Source organism: Girardinichthys multiradiatus, chromosome 22 (genome assembly GCF_021462225.1).
Source record: "Girardinichthys multiradiatus isolate DD_20200921_A chromosome 22, DD_fGirMul_XY1, whole genome shotgun sequence".
Classification (NCBI taxonomy): domain Eukaryota; kingdom Metazoa; phylum Chordata; class Actinopteri; order Cyprinodontiformes; family Goodeidae; genus Girardinichthys; species Girardinichthys multiradiatus.
In genome coordinates this window covers 45,133,936-45,151,203 of record NC_061814.1, presented here as the reverse complement: position 1 = coordinate 45,151,203, position 17,268 = coordinate 45,133,936, and the positions used below count along the sequence as shown (strand labels likewise).

The window sequence follows — 17,268 nt, the reverse complement described above, 5'->3', positions numbered from 1 at the left end:
CGTAACCCTTCCCAGGGTAAATGCTGGGATTCAGAGTTTCTTTTGTTCTCTGGTTGTGGTTCAGTCTTTTTTTCCTCCCATGGCTGAGTCCAACAAGTCCTAAGCAGGATTTTCTTCAGATGCTCCGGGTCTCTTTGTTAAAGCAATCTGAAGGCTGCTGCAGTGAAGTTCCACATGTGTTTCAGCTCCTCATTTCCAGCTGTAGAGTTGGAGTGTTACTGGTACCAGTCTTCCTGGTTTAAGACGGTACTTCTTAGGTCTAAATGGGTCACGATAGTTGGTTTTTTGATGTTCTGCCGTAAAATCCAGTTAGACAATTTTTCTGAAGAATCCAGACACAGCTTGTTTTAGAACAGGAGAAACTGCAATGATGACTCTAGAAGATGATTTATTGATGTGTCTTCAGTTTTCTAAAGTGAACCTGACTCAAAAACATTAAGCAGATTTTTTTAATCAAAAAGGAGAAATTTTGTTGTAAGATTTTTATTTATATTTGCCCAAAATGTTTGTTGGATATTTTCCTGTAATTACTTATTCCAGATCTGGCTCCTCTAGAACAAGTTTGATCTGGACCTGTGGAAAATGACCTGAGTGAGGAGAAGCACTGTTTTCTAACCTCCAATGTTTTTCTCCTTCACTTGGTGTCTCTTTGTTCCATTTTTGGATTTTTGTTTAAATATTCATGAACTCCTCATCAGAAATACTTGTGGATTCTGATCCAATCCAGACAGGAGCAGGATTTTAATAGATAAAAAACGTGCATTTAATTATCCTCTAATGGCTTCGGTTCATGTTAGAAATGGGCCAAACATCCAAATGTCCTGCTTTTCCAGATCTAATTAGTTCTTCTCTGCTTCTTCACAAACCTGTGAATCTGTATTTCTCTCTGAAGATGTAATGAAACCAGTACCTTTTCTGAGGATTAAACCATATCCATGTTCAGAGAGTTGACTGGTTCTGTTCCCAGTACCAGTCTGGATGTAAAGGTCAGTTTTGACAACAGGTGTTCCTGACAGGAGGAAATACATCTGCTGTAATGTTTGTACTAAACAAATTATGATGATTCCTGTTCCAGTTCCAACTTTCTGGGTCTGATTGTCCTTCTTCATCTCCTCTTTCCTTTCCTCACGCTGCTCTCTGATGGACTCATCTTCATCACCATCTTCATCAGGCTGCCGTCAGCCAGACATGGGTTCATGCAGTTGGGTTTCATTCATTCTCATCTTCTTCCTCATCCCTCCATCCTTTGCTTTAGTCTTTTTGAGCACCACGTCACCAGAGTCAGCATTTAAGAACTAAACATTCAAAGAAGGGATGCACCGATATCAAAGTTCACTGATATCGATATCTGATAATAATGTCACTGTTATCGACAATAACCAGTATTTACCGATATTATATATCCTATATATCTCACTACCCTTTCAACACCATGAAGAAATGACCACACACCGACATTGCTTCTCTGCTTCAGTTAACCACCCTACAGTCCTGCACTGGATTACAGTCACATGACCAAACAAATACCACATGGCCAATCGCCAACCCTCCCTCTCCTGTGACACATACACAAACAACAATATGGTAATGAATATCGCTTATTGATACCGGCCCAGTTTTACTTATCGGGCTGATACGATATGTAAAAAATGACTAAAATGGGGCGATACCGATGTCAATGCCGATATATCGTGCATCCCTATCTTAAAGTTCTCTTTCTCTACTGGCTTTATTGAAAAATGATCTCTGGCAGACAATACTTAGAAGGTATTTCTGGATTTTGGCTTTAATTTTATCTCGACTTGACTTGGCCAACTTCGGGTCGGACCTGGTGTTCAAACAGTGTCATATCTGCTAATGATGCTGGTTTCACCTGCTGCTCCTGTAGTTCAAACTGTACGGTTGCAGGTGTGAAACAAACAGTTATGTTGAACATCTGATGGATTAGGACAAAGTTCTGCTGAAAACCAAACCAGAAAGCAAACTGCCAGCTGGACTCATTCAGAGACATGTTTATATCTTGAAGGTTTAAAATCAAAGCGGGTGTTGTAAAAGTAGGTCCACCCGTTTTTAAATTACTCAAGCCTTAGCATGCTAATGTTAATACTACTTTAGCTGTTGCATACTATTACTAGCATTACGTTAGCTTTATCTTGCTGACATTAATAATACTCTAGCATCCGTTAGCATGCATACAGTAGTGTTATCTTTACCATACGGCAGGCACAAATGAAAAGTGGTTCGTAATTTGAAATTAGATGTCACCGTTACAGTTGGAGGTCAAGGCTATGGTTAGGTTTAGATATTATGGCAAAAGAGCTAATATTTTTAAAGCAAGCATGAACAGAATCAGGTCTGAGACTGGAGCGGGAGAACAGCACTTGGAACATTTCTCTGTGGCAAAGCCTACATTAGTGTTACATTAGCATTAGGAGAAAAATAAAACGGCAAAATGTGATAGAACATGCCTCAATTAAGTATATTCAACATGGATGTTGCCAACAGCTGTTCCATAATGATGTCCACAGCAAACCCTCTCTGCTCTATTCTGTTTTCAAGTTTGCTGCTTCTGGAAAACTACCCACTGCTGAAGTTGATGGGTGTTTCGGAATGATTTTCATTTTCAGCATTGTTGAAGTTAGCACTATGCTAGCCTTTGCATGCTAACGTTCACAGCTAAACCTAGTAAATTTCAGACCATAATGCAGTACAGCCTTTGTGCACTGAGCTATTTTCATCATGGTTATGCTATCTTAGCATAATAAGCAGACATTAGCCTTAGCATGCTAACATTGTCATTGACCTACGGTGATGGTAAAGAGAGACACTGTGACGTAATGTTTGGTTTCTGCAGGACTTTATATCTCCTGAGTGAGGAGATGTGCATTAGCACATATCCGATGACGAGCAGCGATGGCGCAGCCGTCATGCTGATCTTTGTCGTTTGCTTTTGGCAGAATCTGATTATTGAACAAATTATTTTCAGCTTTGATGCTATGATCAATATCCAGTCAGATCTTATTGATCTTCTGTTAGCTGCAGCCACTTTTCTGCATCCCATTAGGAAGCGCTGCTTGCTAACGCAGCATTCAAATGATCTGGGAAAACTGTAGACTCGGAAAATTCCCATGGAAGTGTTCTGATCTAAGAGGAGAGACTGCAACTGGGATGAAACTACTGAGGGAGGAATTAACATGTTATTCCCACATGATCTGAATGTATTGGTCCTTGCAAATCCCATCTGCTAACAGCACAGTCATCTGATTAGCTCCAACACGATGTCTGTTTGCAGCTACGGAAGGTGGAGAGGGACAAAAAGACGATGGACCAGGAGATTGTGGAACTCACCAACAAACTTCTGGATGCTAAAAACACCATAGATCGACTGGAGGAGCTCAATGTAAGAACATCCTCTTCACTCTGCACGTTTAGTTTCAGTTTCCATGGAAACCATTTTTAGCTCTTTATTGGCTCCTCTCTGAGCGTCTACATTCAGACATCTACTTCAGTAAGTTTGAGAACAACTCGAGTTAGTTTGGAGAGGAGACTAATGTCTATCTGGACATGTTAAAGCTACACAGAACCAGGTCTAGACATCTAAATTTACAAATAATGTAAAGCCTACCCAGGTTCTGGTTCTGGATGGCTTCTAGTGATATTAAAGCATGAAAATACAGCAAGTGAAACCCTGAGCTCGGTTTGTCTAAAATTTAGTTTAATTTAGTTATTTCTTAAGTTTGTACATTAAATGTTTTTTCACTTTGTTGTTTTAACTTTTTAATTGATTTATTTTTTGTTAGATTTTTTTATTAGAACTGCGCCTAGTAGCAGTCATTCATTCTGTGTGTTGTAGTTTTGGGTTTATTAAGCAACATTTAGCCATTCCTGTGAAGAACTCTGCTCTTAAAACGGACCTGTTGTTGAAGGAACTCGGATCATTCTTGTTTCTGATCCACCACTAGTTCCTGTAGAAGAGTCTTCCTGCCTCTTCACGCCCGCTAGTAAATATTATTATATAGAAACCTTATAAACACAAGCGTGCTCACACTTACACCCACAGGTGTTTGGATTCAGGTGTTAACAGACACACATATATACCTTCTTTCTTTCCCTCTTTCTGCAGGTGTAGAAGCAGACCTCTAGGGCGTTGCCTTGTATTCTCTCCATCTTTCTTTCTCTCCTTTATTCTTTTCTCCTACTCACACTTTTAACGTTTTGCCCCAGCTTCTCCTTATGGTATGCCTGAAATGCCGAGACAGGACTTGATGACACTTGAAGGAACCCTGTAGAAGAGGTGAAAACCTTGTTCCTGTTGCATTATATGACCAGCTGACTGTGTGTGTGTGTGTGTGTGTGTGTGTGTGTGTGTGTGTGTGTGTGTGTGTGTGTGTGTGTGTTTGCGCAGGAGCGCTACAGGCAGGACTGCAACTTGGCCGTTCAGCTGCTCAAATGCAACAAATCGCATTTCAGGAACCACAAGTTTGCTGACGTAAGTAACTCAGTTCCTCTCTGGCTCACAGCAGAGTTAACGAGATCTTACAGATATTTCCAGTTATTTTTCCTATGATGTTTCTCCTTTTGTTTAATTATTCTAAAGTTTCATTTATGAAATATGTTTCTATTATGCAGTTTACAGGGAGTTGATAAAAATCAGGAATAAAACATGAACTTTGTTCATGTATATTTTCTTACCTAATTCATGTATGTGTACAAAAACAGAATAAAATATTACAAATGTTAGTTAAATATTAAACTTATTACATAGCACAAACAGGAGGAAATAAAAATCAAATGACAAAGAAAAGCCATTGAGGAGATTCTGAAATCCTGATAAAGGTTAAAACATGATAAGAATAAAAACAAATATATATATATATATATTTAATAAATGTTGACTACAATAGCAGATAAAAACATAATTTTAATAGTTAATTACAGCAATTAAACAAAGTAAATACCACAAAAACATTTCAAATCTATATAAAGTCTAATTAATGTGTATAATTAACTTGAAATAATGTGTAATTAACTATCTTAGATTCTAAAATGAGTCTTAAAACTGCAGAGAAGTTTTATGCTTGGTTTTATAAACATAAAGTGAATAGAAGTCCTGGCCTAAAGCAGCTTTTCTAATCTACTCTGAGCTGGAACAGAGTTCTAGATCTTTATGTAAGGATTGTTTTCTGAAGCATTTTCCGCCGTCTGATTCCTTTGGCCGAGGTCACCATTGGTCCTCCTTCATGCTTCCTGGAAACAGCTGGAAAACCAGCCAGAAATGTACCTGGAAACCTGGGATGTAAATATTTAAAGAGTTCAGGAAGGAATCTGACGCGGAGGCGATGAGAGGACGCAGATTAATGAAGGAACCCATTCTTAGAGGGATGTTCAGGAGGTAACGTTTTCTTCAGAGGGTTTAAGTAGTCAGGAGAAAAGTATTTATTTAGCTGCCAGAAGAGAACAGCTGGGTCGGTCTTGACCCAAAGCATCACGATGATGATAGTGGCTGTGTTTGTTTTTATCAATAGGAATGAATGTGTTTGAACATGTGATTTAATGTAAGTAATATGTAGTATAAATGGACTGATCCATGTACCTGGTGTAGTGAAGTAGCCTGGTTTCTAAAGGCTGAGTTTACTTATTGGAGCAGCAGGTCTGACTGGATGCAGCCATAAACAATACGATGAATCAACAGGATCAATAACGATACTCGTTATTGATCCTGTTGTTATGCAGTAGAAAACCACCAGAGGTCCCTTACCACAAACATCTTCTCACCTTATTAACACTCAAATGCACTCTTTCATTAAACTTCACAAAATACATCAAGCATTTCCAGACTGACACATTGTTCTTGTTGCTGAAAATGGACCAAGAAAAAGTTCTAGACTAAGAAGATGTACAGCGATCGACCCAAGAACTGTAGGAAAGCATACAACTTCCTTTTAGTAACGTAAACATGCGAGTCTTTTATGTTTTGGTCCTTTAATGATTTACAAATGATCCATTTTCTACAAAAATCAGACCACTTAAAATATTCCATAATTTGTTGTTGAGGCGATAAAATTAGCATTGAATTCTTTATTTCATAAAATGTAATTGTTTTGTAGTCCACAAGTACTTTTATTTCACAGTTTGGCCCCTGAGGCTAAAGGTTTGGACCCCACTGTATTGGATGGTTATTTCTGGAGGTAGGAGGTCTTCCTGTGTGGACCACCGAGACCAGAGGGAGGGGCTTCTGGTCAGACTAACAGAAATGAGGAATGAGAGAGCTTTTTACGTCGTGTTATTCTGCTGGTTTTTAAATCAACGCAGAAGTTGACCAAATCTCTTCATTCTCCAGAACTTAGGTTAGCTGAGATCAGAGTGGACCAGATGTTGTTCATTGTCCAGTGAGGCCAACAGATAGGGCCAGCAACTCTGTGTGTGTGTGAGATTAATGACTACATGAAATCTGTTTTTCACTGTTTTATTTTTGTTCATTGGCTCTTTGTTGTACAGCTTCCCTCAGAGCTGCAGGACATGCTGAACAAACACATGAAGAGCAGCCTCCCAGAGCAAGGTCCCGCCCCCGGCTGTCAGGACCCGGACACGCTCAGTTTGACACACGCAGACGTGGTACCGACCTCGGTCATCGCCCGCGTCCTAGAGAAACCTGAGCCACTGGTTCTAAACTCAGCCCAGTCCAGCAGCTGTGGGCGACCTGTCGCTGAGGACGTCTTTGTTCACGTGGACATGACAGACTTGGCGGGTGCAGAGGCCAGAGAGAACAGCAGCGGTCAGGAGGCGGTGGAGCATAACGGCTCCTGTCGCAGTCAGAGCAGTCTAGACGAGGAGATGGGCGGAGCGCCATCCTTTGAGAAGCTCAACCCGTACCCGCCTCCGCCGCCACCTCACCCGCTCTTCCCAGGACGTAAGGTCATTGAGTTTTCGTCTGACGACAAAGTCAAGATCCCCAAGAACTCGCCGCTGCCCAACTGCACCTACGCCACAAGGCAGGCCATCTCTCTGAGTCTTGTTCAGAACGATGATGAGCGGCTCACCCCAGGAAGCCCCGCCCCTTCCTCTTCCTCAGGGGGTGGGGGCGGAGCCAACCAGCACACGCCACCATCACAGCGGGATGCCACCAGTGAGCCGCTCTCCACCCAGTCAAGCCCTTTCAGCAGCCCCCCACAGGTAAGGAGAAGCCCCGCCCCTCCACACAGGGTGTGACCAATCAGATATCAGAGTAAAATCGGTCACATGACTGGTGTGATGGGGACCTTCATACCGGTCTCCATCACTTGACCAGAGTTCAACTTCTACGGCTTGACTGGGCTGGTCTTATCCTTCTAAAAACCTGATAGTTACCATGCAAACATTATGGGGTCTCCTCAGCTCCTCTGAGGGTCCCACAGTCTGCAGGGGAACCAAACAAAATCTCTGGGGGTTTCAGAACCTTCAGCAGACCAATGCTTTCATAAGAACTAAACCCAATCACTGAGGATTTTTTAACTGAACAGACTCTGCAAGGCATGGGTGTCAAAGACCAGTCTTCAACAGCCTCATCCTGCGACGTTTAGTTGTCCCTTGTCCAATACACCGGAATCAAATGGCTAAATGACCTCCTCAGCATGCAGTCAGGTTTTAAGGTGCGTTCACACCAAACGCGATTTCTGCGAAAGGAGCGGCCAATTTACATGTTATCCCTCTGTAGAGGCGCGTTCAGGAGCGGCGCGGTGCGAAGGACGCGGCAAGCGAAGCGGGAGCGGAGCGGCGCGATGGACGAGTTAAAAAATCTGAACTTTTTCCTAAATTCGCGTCGCGTCAACCAATCAGGGACTGGATGTGGCTGTGACGTAGGGTGAAGGACCAGATCATAGTGACAGTGTGCAGCAAGCCAGAGTTGTATGACTCAAATAATTACTTTTACTGAGACACGTACAGAAAGGATCTGGCCTGGTTATGTTTAGGCACAAATATCTTATATTTAGGAGATGTGGACATTAAAAATCTGCTGTTTTTATTACTGAGCTGAGATTTATTTACTCACAGAAGACAGATGGACAGGCGTTCAGCAGCGGGGATACAGCACCGATAAACCGCGGTGAAGTTAGTTTGAAGTTGGATGTTCAAGCTCCGCGGAGTTAGCGGCATCTAGCTCACGGTTGATCCGATTCAGGCACTCAGATTTTCCACGATTGTTTGGTACGGAAACTTATTGACGGTCCTTAGTGAACCATCGCGCGTCAGAAGAGGGAGCAACAGAGAGCAGCTAGAAGAAATCTGGGTGCCTGACTCGGATCGGCCGTGGGCTGGATGCCGCTGGCTCCGCGGAGCTTGAGTGTCCGGTGTCCGGCTTTGGGCTGGCTTCACTGCGGTCGCCGGTAGTTGGCGTCCCGGAGGCCGATTCGTCTCCCAACGTGGGACAGCAGATCTTCGAACTGGGTCCTGGATAGACGGAAGTACCGCTGAAATCGACCGTCATCCAGACGCAGCTCCTGGAATAAGTGGTGGTAATCTCCGAATTGTTCCCGTCCCTGAAGAATCTGGTGAACCCAGGGACGTTAATGTCGGTGGCGTTTTTCGACTCTCCACAAGTAAGACACCGTAATTAGGTCCGTGAAATCCATGTCCGCCATGTTCAGTTGAAACCAGCAAGCAGCAGATGGAAGCTCCTCCTATTTGATGACGCGGCGAAGCGTTGCCGCTTGTTGCCGAATGCCAACGCGGAGTTCACGCGGAATGTGAAGCGGACAAAAGCACACAAATGAGGCGAAAAATTCGCAGAAATCGCGTTTGGTGTGAACGCACCATTACAGATGCTAATGACCGTGTTATTGGATTCAGGTGTGCTGAAGCAGGATGCCGGCCCTTTTGAACTGGAGTTTGACACCTGTGCTTTAATGCCTTGCTCACACTGAACGTGGTGCGGTCATGCCGCAGAAAGCCGCTGCGCCCAGCGACAGCTCTGGCTGCGGAAAGTGCTTCTGTCTGTTGCAATCTCTCTAAATGAGTAAAAACATCTATGAATTTCGTTTTCTAAGCAAACTGTTATCTGTGCGCATAAATATCCCTTTTTATCCTCAAATAGCACCTCCGTTTCCTTGTTTTTCTGTTTTTTGTCGTTTTGTTTGCACTAGTCAAGTTAGCATATGTTGGTGGGTTGATTTTATTATGAAATTCACCGGAACTCTCTCCTATCTGGCTTCCTGTTTGGTTGTTAAAATTCCAGAGCTTGACACAGAAGCCGCTGTGGCGTCCGGCCAAACTTTCTTCTTGTGGAAACATTTTGTTGAGCCACACGGTGTCGGTAACTGCAACCGTACTGCACCGTGGCTGATGGGAGTGTACACGTTTATTTTAATGATTTGGTTTCCTTGCGGCGCCCGCACCGCAGCTCCACCGTGTTCAGTGTGAGCCCGGCATAAGGATTTTTGAACTGACGAAACCCCCACCAGGACCGTCAACAGAATCAAACAAGGGGTATATGAGGCTTTCAAAACTTTCAGGGGTTACTAAATAGAACCTCTGAGGGTTTTGGAACTTCAGCAGAACCTCTGAATACTCCAGAACCTTCAAATGAACTAGGCAATGACCTGTGAGGGTTTCAGAACTTTTAGCAGGTTCTAAACAAGTCCTTTCGGGGTTCCAGAATCTTTAACAGAACCAGAAAAGGATCTGTGAGGGTTGCAGAACCTCCAGGGGGAGACAGAGGTACTTTTGGTGACCAGAGGATTCAATGAATGTGTTTTCTTCTGTGATATTGATGATGATCCATGTTTACTGGACCAGTTTAATTTCTCTGCCAGTTTGAACGGGTGACATTCCTGACTACCTGACTTTCCTGTTCCCCGCAGGCGCAGAGTGTCCCAGCGAGCTCCGGCAGTTCCGAGGAGGACCTCCTCGCCAACTGGCAGCGGATGTTTGTGGAGAAGATGGCGCCCTCTTGCGAGAGTTCTGTGATGCACCGCACATCTTTTAGCAGCCAGACTGCGCAGGAGCTGCAGACAAGGAGACAGGCAGCAGGTGGCGGGGCCTCGGCATCCTTGGACCGCCACAGAACGGCATACTCTGACGGAGAGGAAGGCTCGTCAGCACGGAGCTGGACACCGAGCCGTGGGTCCAGTTTGGATACAGACACTGATACGGAGGTACAGCACAGCAGGGGAGGCCGTTATGGTGCCGGGAATGGCCCCGAGGAGGGGGAGCAGCTACTGATGAACCTGGAAGATGAAACTGGCAGTGCCGACACTGCCATTACCGTGGCAACTGGCCCCGCAGACGCCCACACGAAGGAAGAAGAGGAAGACAGCTCAGCGGAAGAGAGAGATGTACTTCCACATGAGCTCCCTGTCATCTCACCCCGCCTTTTGGAGTTTGACCCCGTCCCAGGCCCCCAGCGGCCAATCAAGAGCCCCAAGAGGATGGGCGTGCACCACCTGCACCGCAAGGACAGTCTGACCCGAGCCCAGGAGCAGGGCACACTGCTGGACTGATTGTCTCCATGGAACCCAGCCCCACCCACCCAGGAAATAGCCATACTTTACTGTATGATGCCGAGCAGGTTGCCTGACCCAAGTGTGTGTGTTGTGGTGAGCGGCTCTGACTTTGATCATCTTATAATTGATCTGAAAACAACCCCGGATGTCCCTTCCTCCTGTTTACACAAACAAATAACAGGATCCAGAAAAACTAATTATCAAATCCTTCAGTTTGATTAAAGCTGTGGAGAGGGTGGTCGGGTGCTGCGCTGCCGAGGGGGTCATGTGACCGGGTGCTGCGCTGCCGAGGGGGTCATGTGACCGGGTGCTGCGCTGCCGAGGGGGTCATGTGACCGGGTGCTGCGCTGCCGAGGGGGTCATGTGACCGGGTGCTGCGCTGCCGAGGGGGTCATGTGACCGGGTGCTGCGCTGCCGAGGGGGTCATGTGACCGGGTGCTGCTGCCTGCAAGGTTTCAGGTGTTCCAGCTTTTCATGAGTATGGTCAGGTTTATTGATCAGAGATAATTTCTTAATTCCTGTTTCATGGTTCAGTGTCGCTATTAGGAATTTGTCATCAGTGTTAGGTCAACATTTGTCCTGGTTTCTACTTCAAAATCTCTAAATGTACCGATATGTTATTTCGAGAAAACAAGCTTGAATGTCCTATAATAAGGCCTGAAGATAATGCCATTAATATCACAAGCTCATATAATGAAACTGTTAATGAAGCAAAACTGCTTTGGGATTATGAGGTAAAGACATAACCTCGATACTTTATCTTGGATAATAAAACTGTTATGATGAAAGGAGCTTGAAATCTTGCTGCCTCTAGATAATGAATTGATTCTAGATTTATGAAGAGAAAATTAGTTTTCTATTTTCAGATAATGTCACCATTGTTGAGCTTGTTTTCTGGAGATGAACTTTTCTGGATGTTTACTCTCAGTTTCAGGATGGTCACTTTCTGGTCCATTGGCTGCAGCGGGCTTTTAGGGGAAGTTTAAGGCCTTTTGAGCTGCAAAGACATTCATGGTGGAAGGTCTCAGGTCTAAAACCACATAGACCTTTATTTGGGGGTAAAGCTGCTTGGAGCAAACTAACTGCATTTAAACCAAACTTTAAAGTTTGTGCTGAAGCTGACATTGAGTCTACAGGGGGAGCCCTGAATGACTGTTGGTCATGTGACCACATCAAGGTCATCCTCGTGTTGTCAGCAGCTGATTGGATGTAAGGTATATTTGTGCTGTATCTGGAGGGTTAGGGTCACATGGTGACAGGGATGGTGGCACCTTAACCTGAATTCCAGCCTGAAGTGGTTCTGATTATCAGAACGAGATCTGGATCAATGTCGGAAACCCGGAGTTTATCTCAATATAAATGTCTTGTTTTCCTGATCTTTTTTTGAGCTTTTATCAAGAATAGAATAAATTGGACGCACTCACCTGTTCACACACACTTGGACTCTGTGCCTCCCCCACTTCCCATCCCAGAGGTTGTGAGTTTGACGCCGCTCATGTGCAGACTTTTACTTTAATGTCTCTCATTGGTTTCCTGTCATGATTTCAGTCAATGGATTGGTTGATATTTGACTCCACCCCCTCCACACAGTGATTGTCCCACAGGGGGCGGGGCTGTAGGTGGAGCTTCTCCACACCTGGAATGTAACCATCATTTCTGTTGTTTTTGTCTTTGTGTGAAATCTTTGATTGATCTTTGAATCACAGATTTTTATTTGATTTGGATTTATTGATGTTTTTCTTTATTGTACGGAAGCCTGTTGGTGCCAAAAACACAGCTTTCTAGTTGGTCTTCTGATCTGAACCAGATGAATTACAATGAAGGCTGACACTATTGATTTAGAGCTGGAAGGATAGAGTGCCTCCTGGTGGTGTGAAAGAGGAATACAGCTCTGTTTTTGGCACCTTGCTGCTTCCGTATGATGACGGCGCTCAGATTGTTCTCCTTCTCTGGCGCCAGATGAAATGTGGACTGCCTCCTCACAGACCTGATTGTGACTCACCGAGGACCCTGATTGATCCGACACTTTGTGCTTTTCCAGGAATCCTCGGAGTATTGATCCGCTCTGAGGTCCATCAGCTGATTGATTACTGGTCACTGAATGTTCAGAGTAAAGCTTCATTGTGAAGCTATGATGAATGATCTCCATTCATTTGGTTTCAGGACTAATGGATCACTGTTTCCCTCTTACATCATAAACTCATATTTCAATTTCTGTCCAGAAGATACAAAAATTATTTTCACAAAAGTTGAATATTTAGTTTTATTTGTGCCAATGAATTCACTGATTGAATGTTTGCTGCTCTGCTCCAGTCTGTGATTATGGGTCCCGTTCTGCCTGAAACACTCCAGTTTTAACCTGTTTAGATGCCTGAGGAAGAAGATTTATCATCCAGGTTCTTCATATTTTACAAGGTAGAAGAAGTCAAAACAGCCCCTCAGCCAAACCTGGTCACCAAGGTTCTGACTGAATCGGTTCATTTTTCTCAGAAACGTTTCGTAACAGCAGATGTTCCTGAGAACCATTTACATGAGAAGACACCAGAAGGTTCTGAGGCTCATCCAGTCACTTTGGCTCCAGTTCTCTGATGAACGGTTTCAGCGCTTTTACAGTTTTCTGGGAGTTTATTCCAGATTAGTGGAGCATAAGAACTAAAAGCTGCTTCTCCATGTTTGGTTCTGGTTCTGGTTCTGCAGAGTAGATTTGAGCCAGAAGACCTGAGAGGTCTGGGTGGTTGATCCACTGACAACAAGTCTGTAATGTATTTTGGTGCTAAGCCATTCAGTGATTTATAGACTAACAGAAGTATTTTAAACTCTATTCTCTGAGCTACAGGGAACCAGTGTAGGGACTTTAGAACCGGGCCGATGTTCTCCACTGTCTTAGTTCTAGTGAGGACGCGGGCAGCAGCGTTCTGGATCAACTACAGCTGTCTGATCCACTTTCTAGGCAGACCTGTGAAGACATCGTTGCAGTAATCAATTCTACTAAAGATGAACGCATGAATTAGTTTTTCAAGGTCCTGCTGAGACATTAGTCCTTTAATCCTGGAGATGTTCTTTAGATGATAGAAGGCCGACCTTGTTACTGTCTTTATGTTCCTCTGAAGGTTCAGGTCTGAGTCCATCACTACATCCAGGTTTGGTGTTTCTGGTTAGGCAAGCAGGTCCTGGTATCTGTTCTAATGTCATCATCATGGCTGTGGTTTCAGGTTCAGAGTCCACCCACAGAAAGTCCAGTTTGGTCCTGGAAATGATCACCTGATCCTGTTACTGCTGTTCACATCAGATTCTCATTTAATCTGAATCTATTGTCCCAAACAGAATCAGGTTTCAGGATCCACAGAACAACGGACCGCAGCACTCCAAACTGATTAGCTGAGCGGTGATTTTACTCCATTTTCTGGGATCTTCTGCTAGATGATCTGCAGAAACATCTGAGTTCTTCAAAATAAAAGCATCAATAGAGAGCTGAGCTGTTCCTCCCAGGATCAGCTGGTCTCTGAGGCAGAACCCGCTCATTTTGCAGCGCCTCAACGCCCCACTCAGAACCACACCGCCCCACCTCCTCATTCTCCTTCTCTTCATCAGCTGCTGTTAAATTATTCATTTTTTCCATCTTCAGATTGTCTTCTGGTCTTTCTAAGGTCACAGTCAGTTATGAGCTACCTGATTATATGTGTTCCTCAGTTCTCACAGACCTGAGCTGTTTCTGGGTCAGAACCAGCTAAACTTCAGCTGCGGGTCCTTACAGAGACACACAGACCCTCCTGAGTGTGTGTTTAATATTTCATACGAGTCATGTGACGCTTGGAAAGTCTGAAAGGAGAGAAGTGTATAAATAGACTTAACGCCGTGTCTCGTGCAACTTTGGAAACTGTGGGAAGGTCATCTTCATCGTTCCTCCTCCATCTTCATCCTTATTCTCTTTTCCAACAGCAGAACTCTATTCAGAGCAGAGAGGAGAACTGCAGAAACTGATCAGATCAGAAGTAAGACGATACCTGAGGTGTTGGATTCTCCTCTGGTTACATCTCACCCTCACAGGTTCTTCTGTAACAAAGTCTCTGGGGTGTAGTACCAGGCTAAATATTTTTAAAACATTTGCATAGTTTACCACATTCTCCAAAGTTAGATAATTCTGTTCAGTATAAAGTGATTGTATGAATTTGACCCATGTTGCCCTAAGTCCAGCTCGGTTCTTACCTGCTGCTATAACATCTGCGTTGTCCTCTGAGTTTTTGTTTCATTCTCACACCAACGATGCGGCTGTATTCACAGATATGTTGATGGTATTGTAGATATACACCAATGTAACAGTTGTATATTTATTATAAATTTACAGCAGTATTATTAACATGACAGGTCTTATTAGGTGAGCAAACGTCAGGAAAGTCATTAATATAAAAACTAAAACAGTGGAGGATCCAGTACACAACCCTGAGGTTTACCAATCATCAGAAACGTTCTTCTTCACCCAAATACACATTTCCAAACCTTGAAAAGATCTTTTTCATTTTACTTTTTCTCAGATGGAACATTGATAAATTAGATGGTTGACGATGAAAGTCTAAAGAAACCCGATCCCATCTGCACCAGAATGATCCAGTTTAGCCTTAATATCATTTGAATAGTGTTTTGAAGCCGTTCTGCATAGACCGAAGGAAAAATGAAAAGTACTGAAGTGTTCCAGAACCTTTTTTGAACATCAACTGATCAGAGCCATGTACTGTTATCCAGCAGTTAATGATGGAGGTTGAGAGTTCTGGTTGAAGGTCTCAGCCTGCAGGTCAAAACTTTCCTCGTTTGGTCCGTCTCACTGTGAGACGTTCTCGGTGTCTCCACGAAGCATCTCCAGAAGGTAGAGTCTGAAATCAGCTCAGCATGTTAGCTAGACTGAGGAAGTGTAAGGCATTTAGATGTTTCAGTCATCACAGTGTTCTGGTTTTATATTTGATGATCCAGACTGAAGCAGTGTGATGCGTTCGAGTGTTTTTGGTCTTGAGTGTTCTGGTTCTGTGTTTGAACTTTTTGCACCCGATGAACATGTTAAATTGTCTGTTTTCACATTTTTCCATCTTGACGTTTGAGTGAACCTCAAACTGACGTTCACTGAGCTGAGGGCCTCCGTGGAGGTTAAAGACTCACCTGAGGACACAAGAACATTGAAACCCAACATTCAGGGGATTTTAGCCCCGCCTCCGGGCTCTCCACCCGCAGGTGCTGCCTCTCACCTGGCCGACCTCAGCAGGAGCAGCAGGTTGGTTTCTGTTTCACTTCCTGTTGTGGAGAAATCTCTGACTGTTAGAACTCTAACAATGGTTTTATTTTCTCAGTTTGGAAACGATGTATATTTTAAAACAAATAAAATATTTTAAATGTAGCTTCGCCTCTGGGTTTCCCTCTGAACCTCCAAGACATCTGGCATCCAGGTGATTGATAGGATTCATCTGAGCAGGTAAGAAATCACCTGAAACTGGGTTCATTGTGAAATGTCAGTGAAGTCCTGTTGGTTCACTTTCTTCCCAGAAGTTTAGAACAGTTCACAGTCTAGAAGAGTTCTTGGGGTTCTGTTTAGGCTCAAGAAGATCTTTGTTGGATGTTGGTTCCTTCAAATCCCTGTGAGGTTCTCCAGGTACTCTGGAAGGAAAAGAGCCTTATTGGGTTTCTCGGGCCACCTGTAGGATTTCTCGTGAAAGAAACCATACCTGTTGGATCCCAACCTTTCTACTGGGTTCTTCGGTGTTCTGTCAGGTTCCTCAAGATTCCTCTAGAGACCTTTTCACCTTTAATGTGAAATTTACTGTGTTGAACTGAACACTAACCTGTTAGAATGAAAATAAAAGGTGCATCTGCTTGTTTTCCATTTATTGACTCACCTTCAGTTAAACTTCCAGTCTTCAGACCTGCCTTCGGTTCCTCTGGAGCCGATATCAAGATCAGAGGTTCTCCTGGATGTTTCTAACTTGTGCACCCTTTAGCTAAGGAGAAAATATGAAACCACAGTGACCTTACAAAAACTTGACATTTGTTCTCAACAGGTCAAGGACCAGACAGAACCTGGTCAGGAAGGCTGCCAAGAACCAAATAGGATGGGAGGAGTACTGCTTGTGTTCTCCATTTGTCTGGATTAAGGAACAAGGTTGAAAGAAGTATTTTTATGCAAAGAGAAGAATGCTATAACAGTTTGTGAATACGATTTCTTTTCTATGAAAATACGAATTTACATCAGAGACTTGGTGTCACGTGATCTCAGGCTGGTTAGTGGAGCACAGAGTTAGTCGATTCGTGTTGCGCCGTCACACTCCTCACCGCCAGTTAACGTAGCGCCGGAATGGAAGATAATTCAGTCTAAAAGGAATATTAGGAACAGAGGGGAGATACGGAGGAATCAACAGTATTATAAATAAAGCATTCTTCTTATTTTTATGAAATACAAAACTAAAACATAATATAGTGGGTGGAGTTATATAATGATGTACAGTAGGTGGCGCTATGCACCTCTGAATTTGTTACGAACCACCAGCAGAAGAAGAAGAAGCAGCATTAGCGCAAAGATGACGGAACAAGAAACTGGTACAAAGTCAGGTAATGTTAAAAAGTTTATATACAGGGGTTGGACAATGAAAGTGAAACACCTGGTTTTAGACCACAATAATTAATTAGTATGGTGTAGGGCCTCCTTTTGCGGCCAATACAGCATCAATTCGTCTTGGGAATGACATCTACAAGTCCTGCACAGTGGTCAGAGGGATTTTAAGCCATTCTTCTTGCAGGATAGTGGCCAGGT

At 43.7% G+C, this 17,268-nt stretch overlaps 1 protein-coding gene and 1 long non-coding RNA gene across 4 annotated transcripts in view; one reads left to right on the top strand and one right to left on the bottom strand.

The window, feature by feature from the left end:
- The window catches only part of tjap1 (tight junction associated protein 1 (peripheral)), a 35,776-nt gene extending 23,005 nt beyond the window's left edge, over positions 1–12,771 (top strand). For all 3 annotated transcript variants that reach the window (XM_047351502.1, XM_047351503.1, XM_047351504.1), the window contains 4 exons: positions 3,293–3,400; positions 4,406–4,489; positions 6,499–7,173; positions 9,837–12,771. In XM_047351502.1, coding sequence (XP_047207458.1) covers positions 3,293–3,400; positions 4,406–4,489; positions 6,499–7,173; positions 9,837–10,475 — 1,506 coding nt within the window. In that variant the 3' untranslated portion in view covers positions 10,476–12,771. The remainder of the gene's footprint in view (positions 1–3,292; positions 3,401–4,405; positions 4,490–6,498; positions 7,174–9,836) is intronic.
- Positions 12,772–14,792: 2,021 nt separating this feature from the next.
- Positions 14,793–17,178, bottom strand: LOC124859159. Its single transcript, XR_007036020.1, has 2 exons — positions 16,358–17,178; positions 14,793–16,264 (listed from the first exon to the last, which is right to left on the bottom strand). It is a non-coding gene; the product is annotated as an uncharacterized LOC124859159 (long non-coding RNA).
- Between the last annotated feature and the right edge of the window lie 90 nt (positions 17,179–17,268).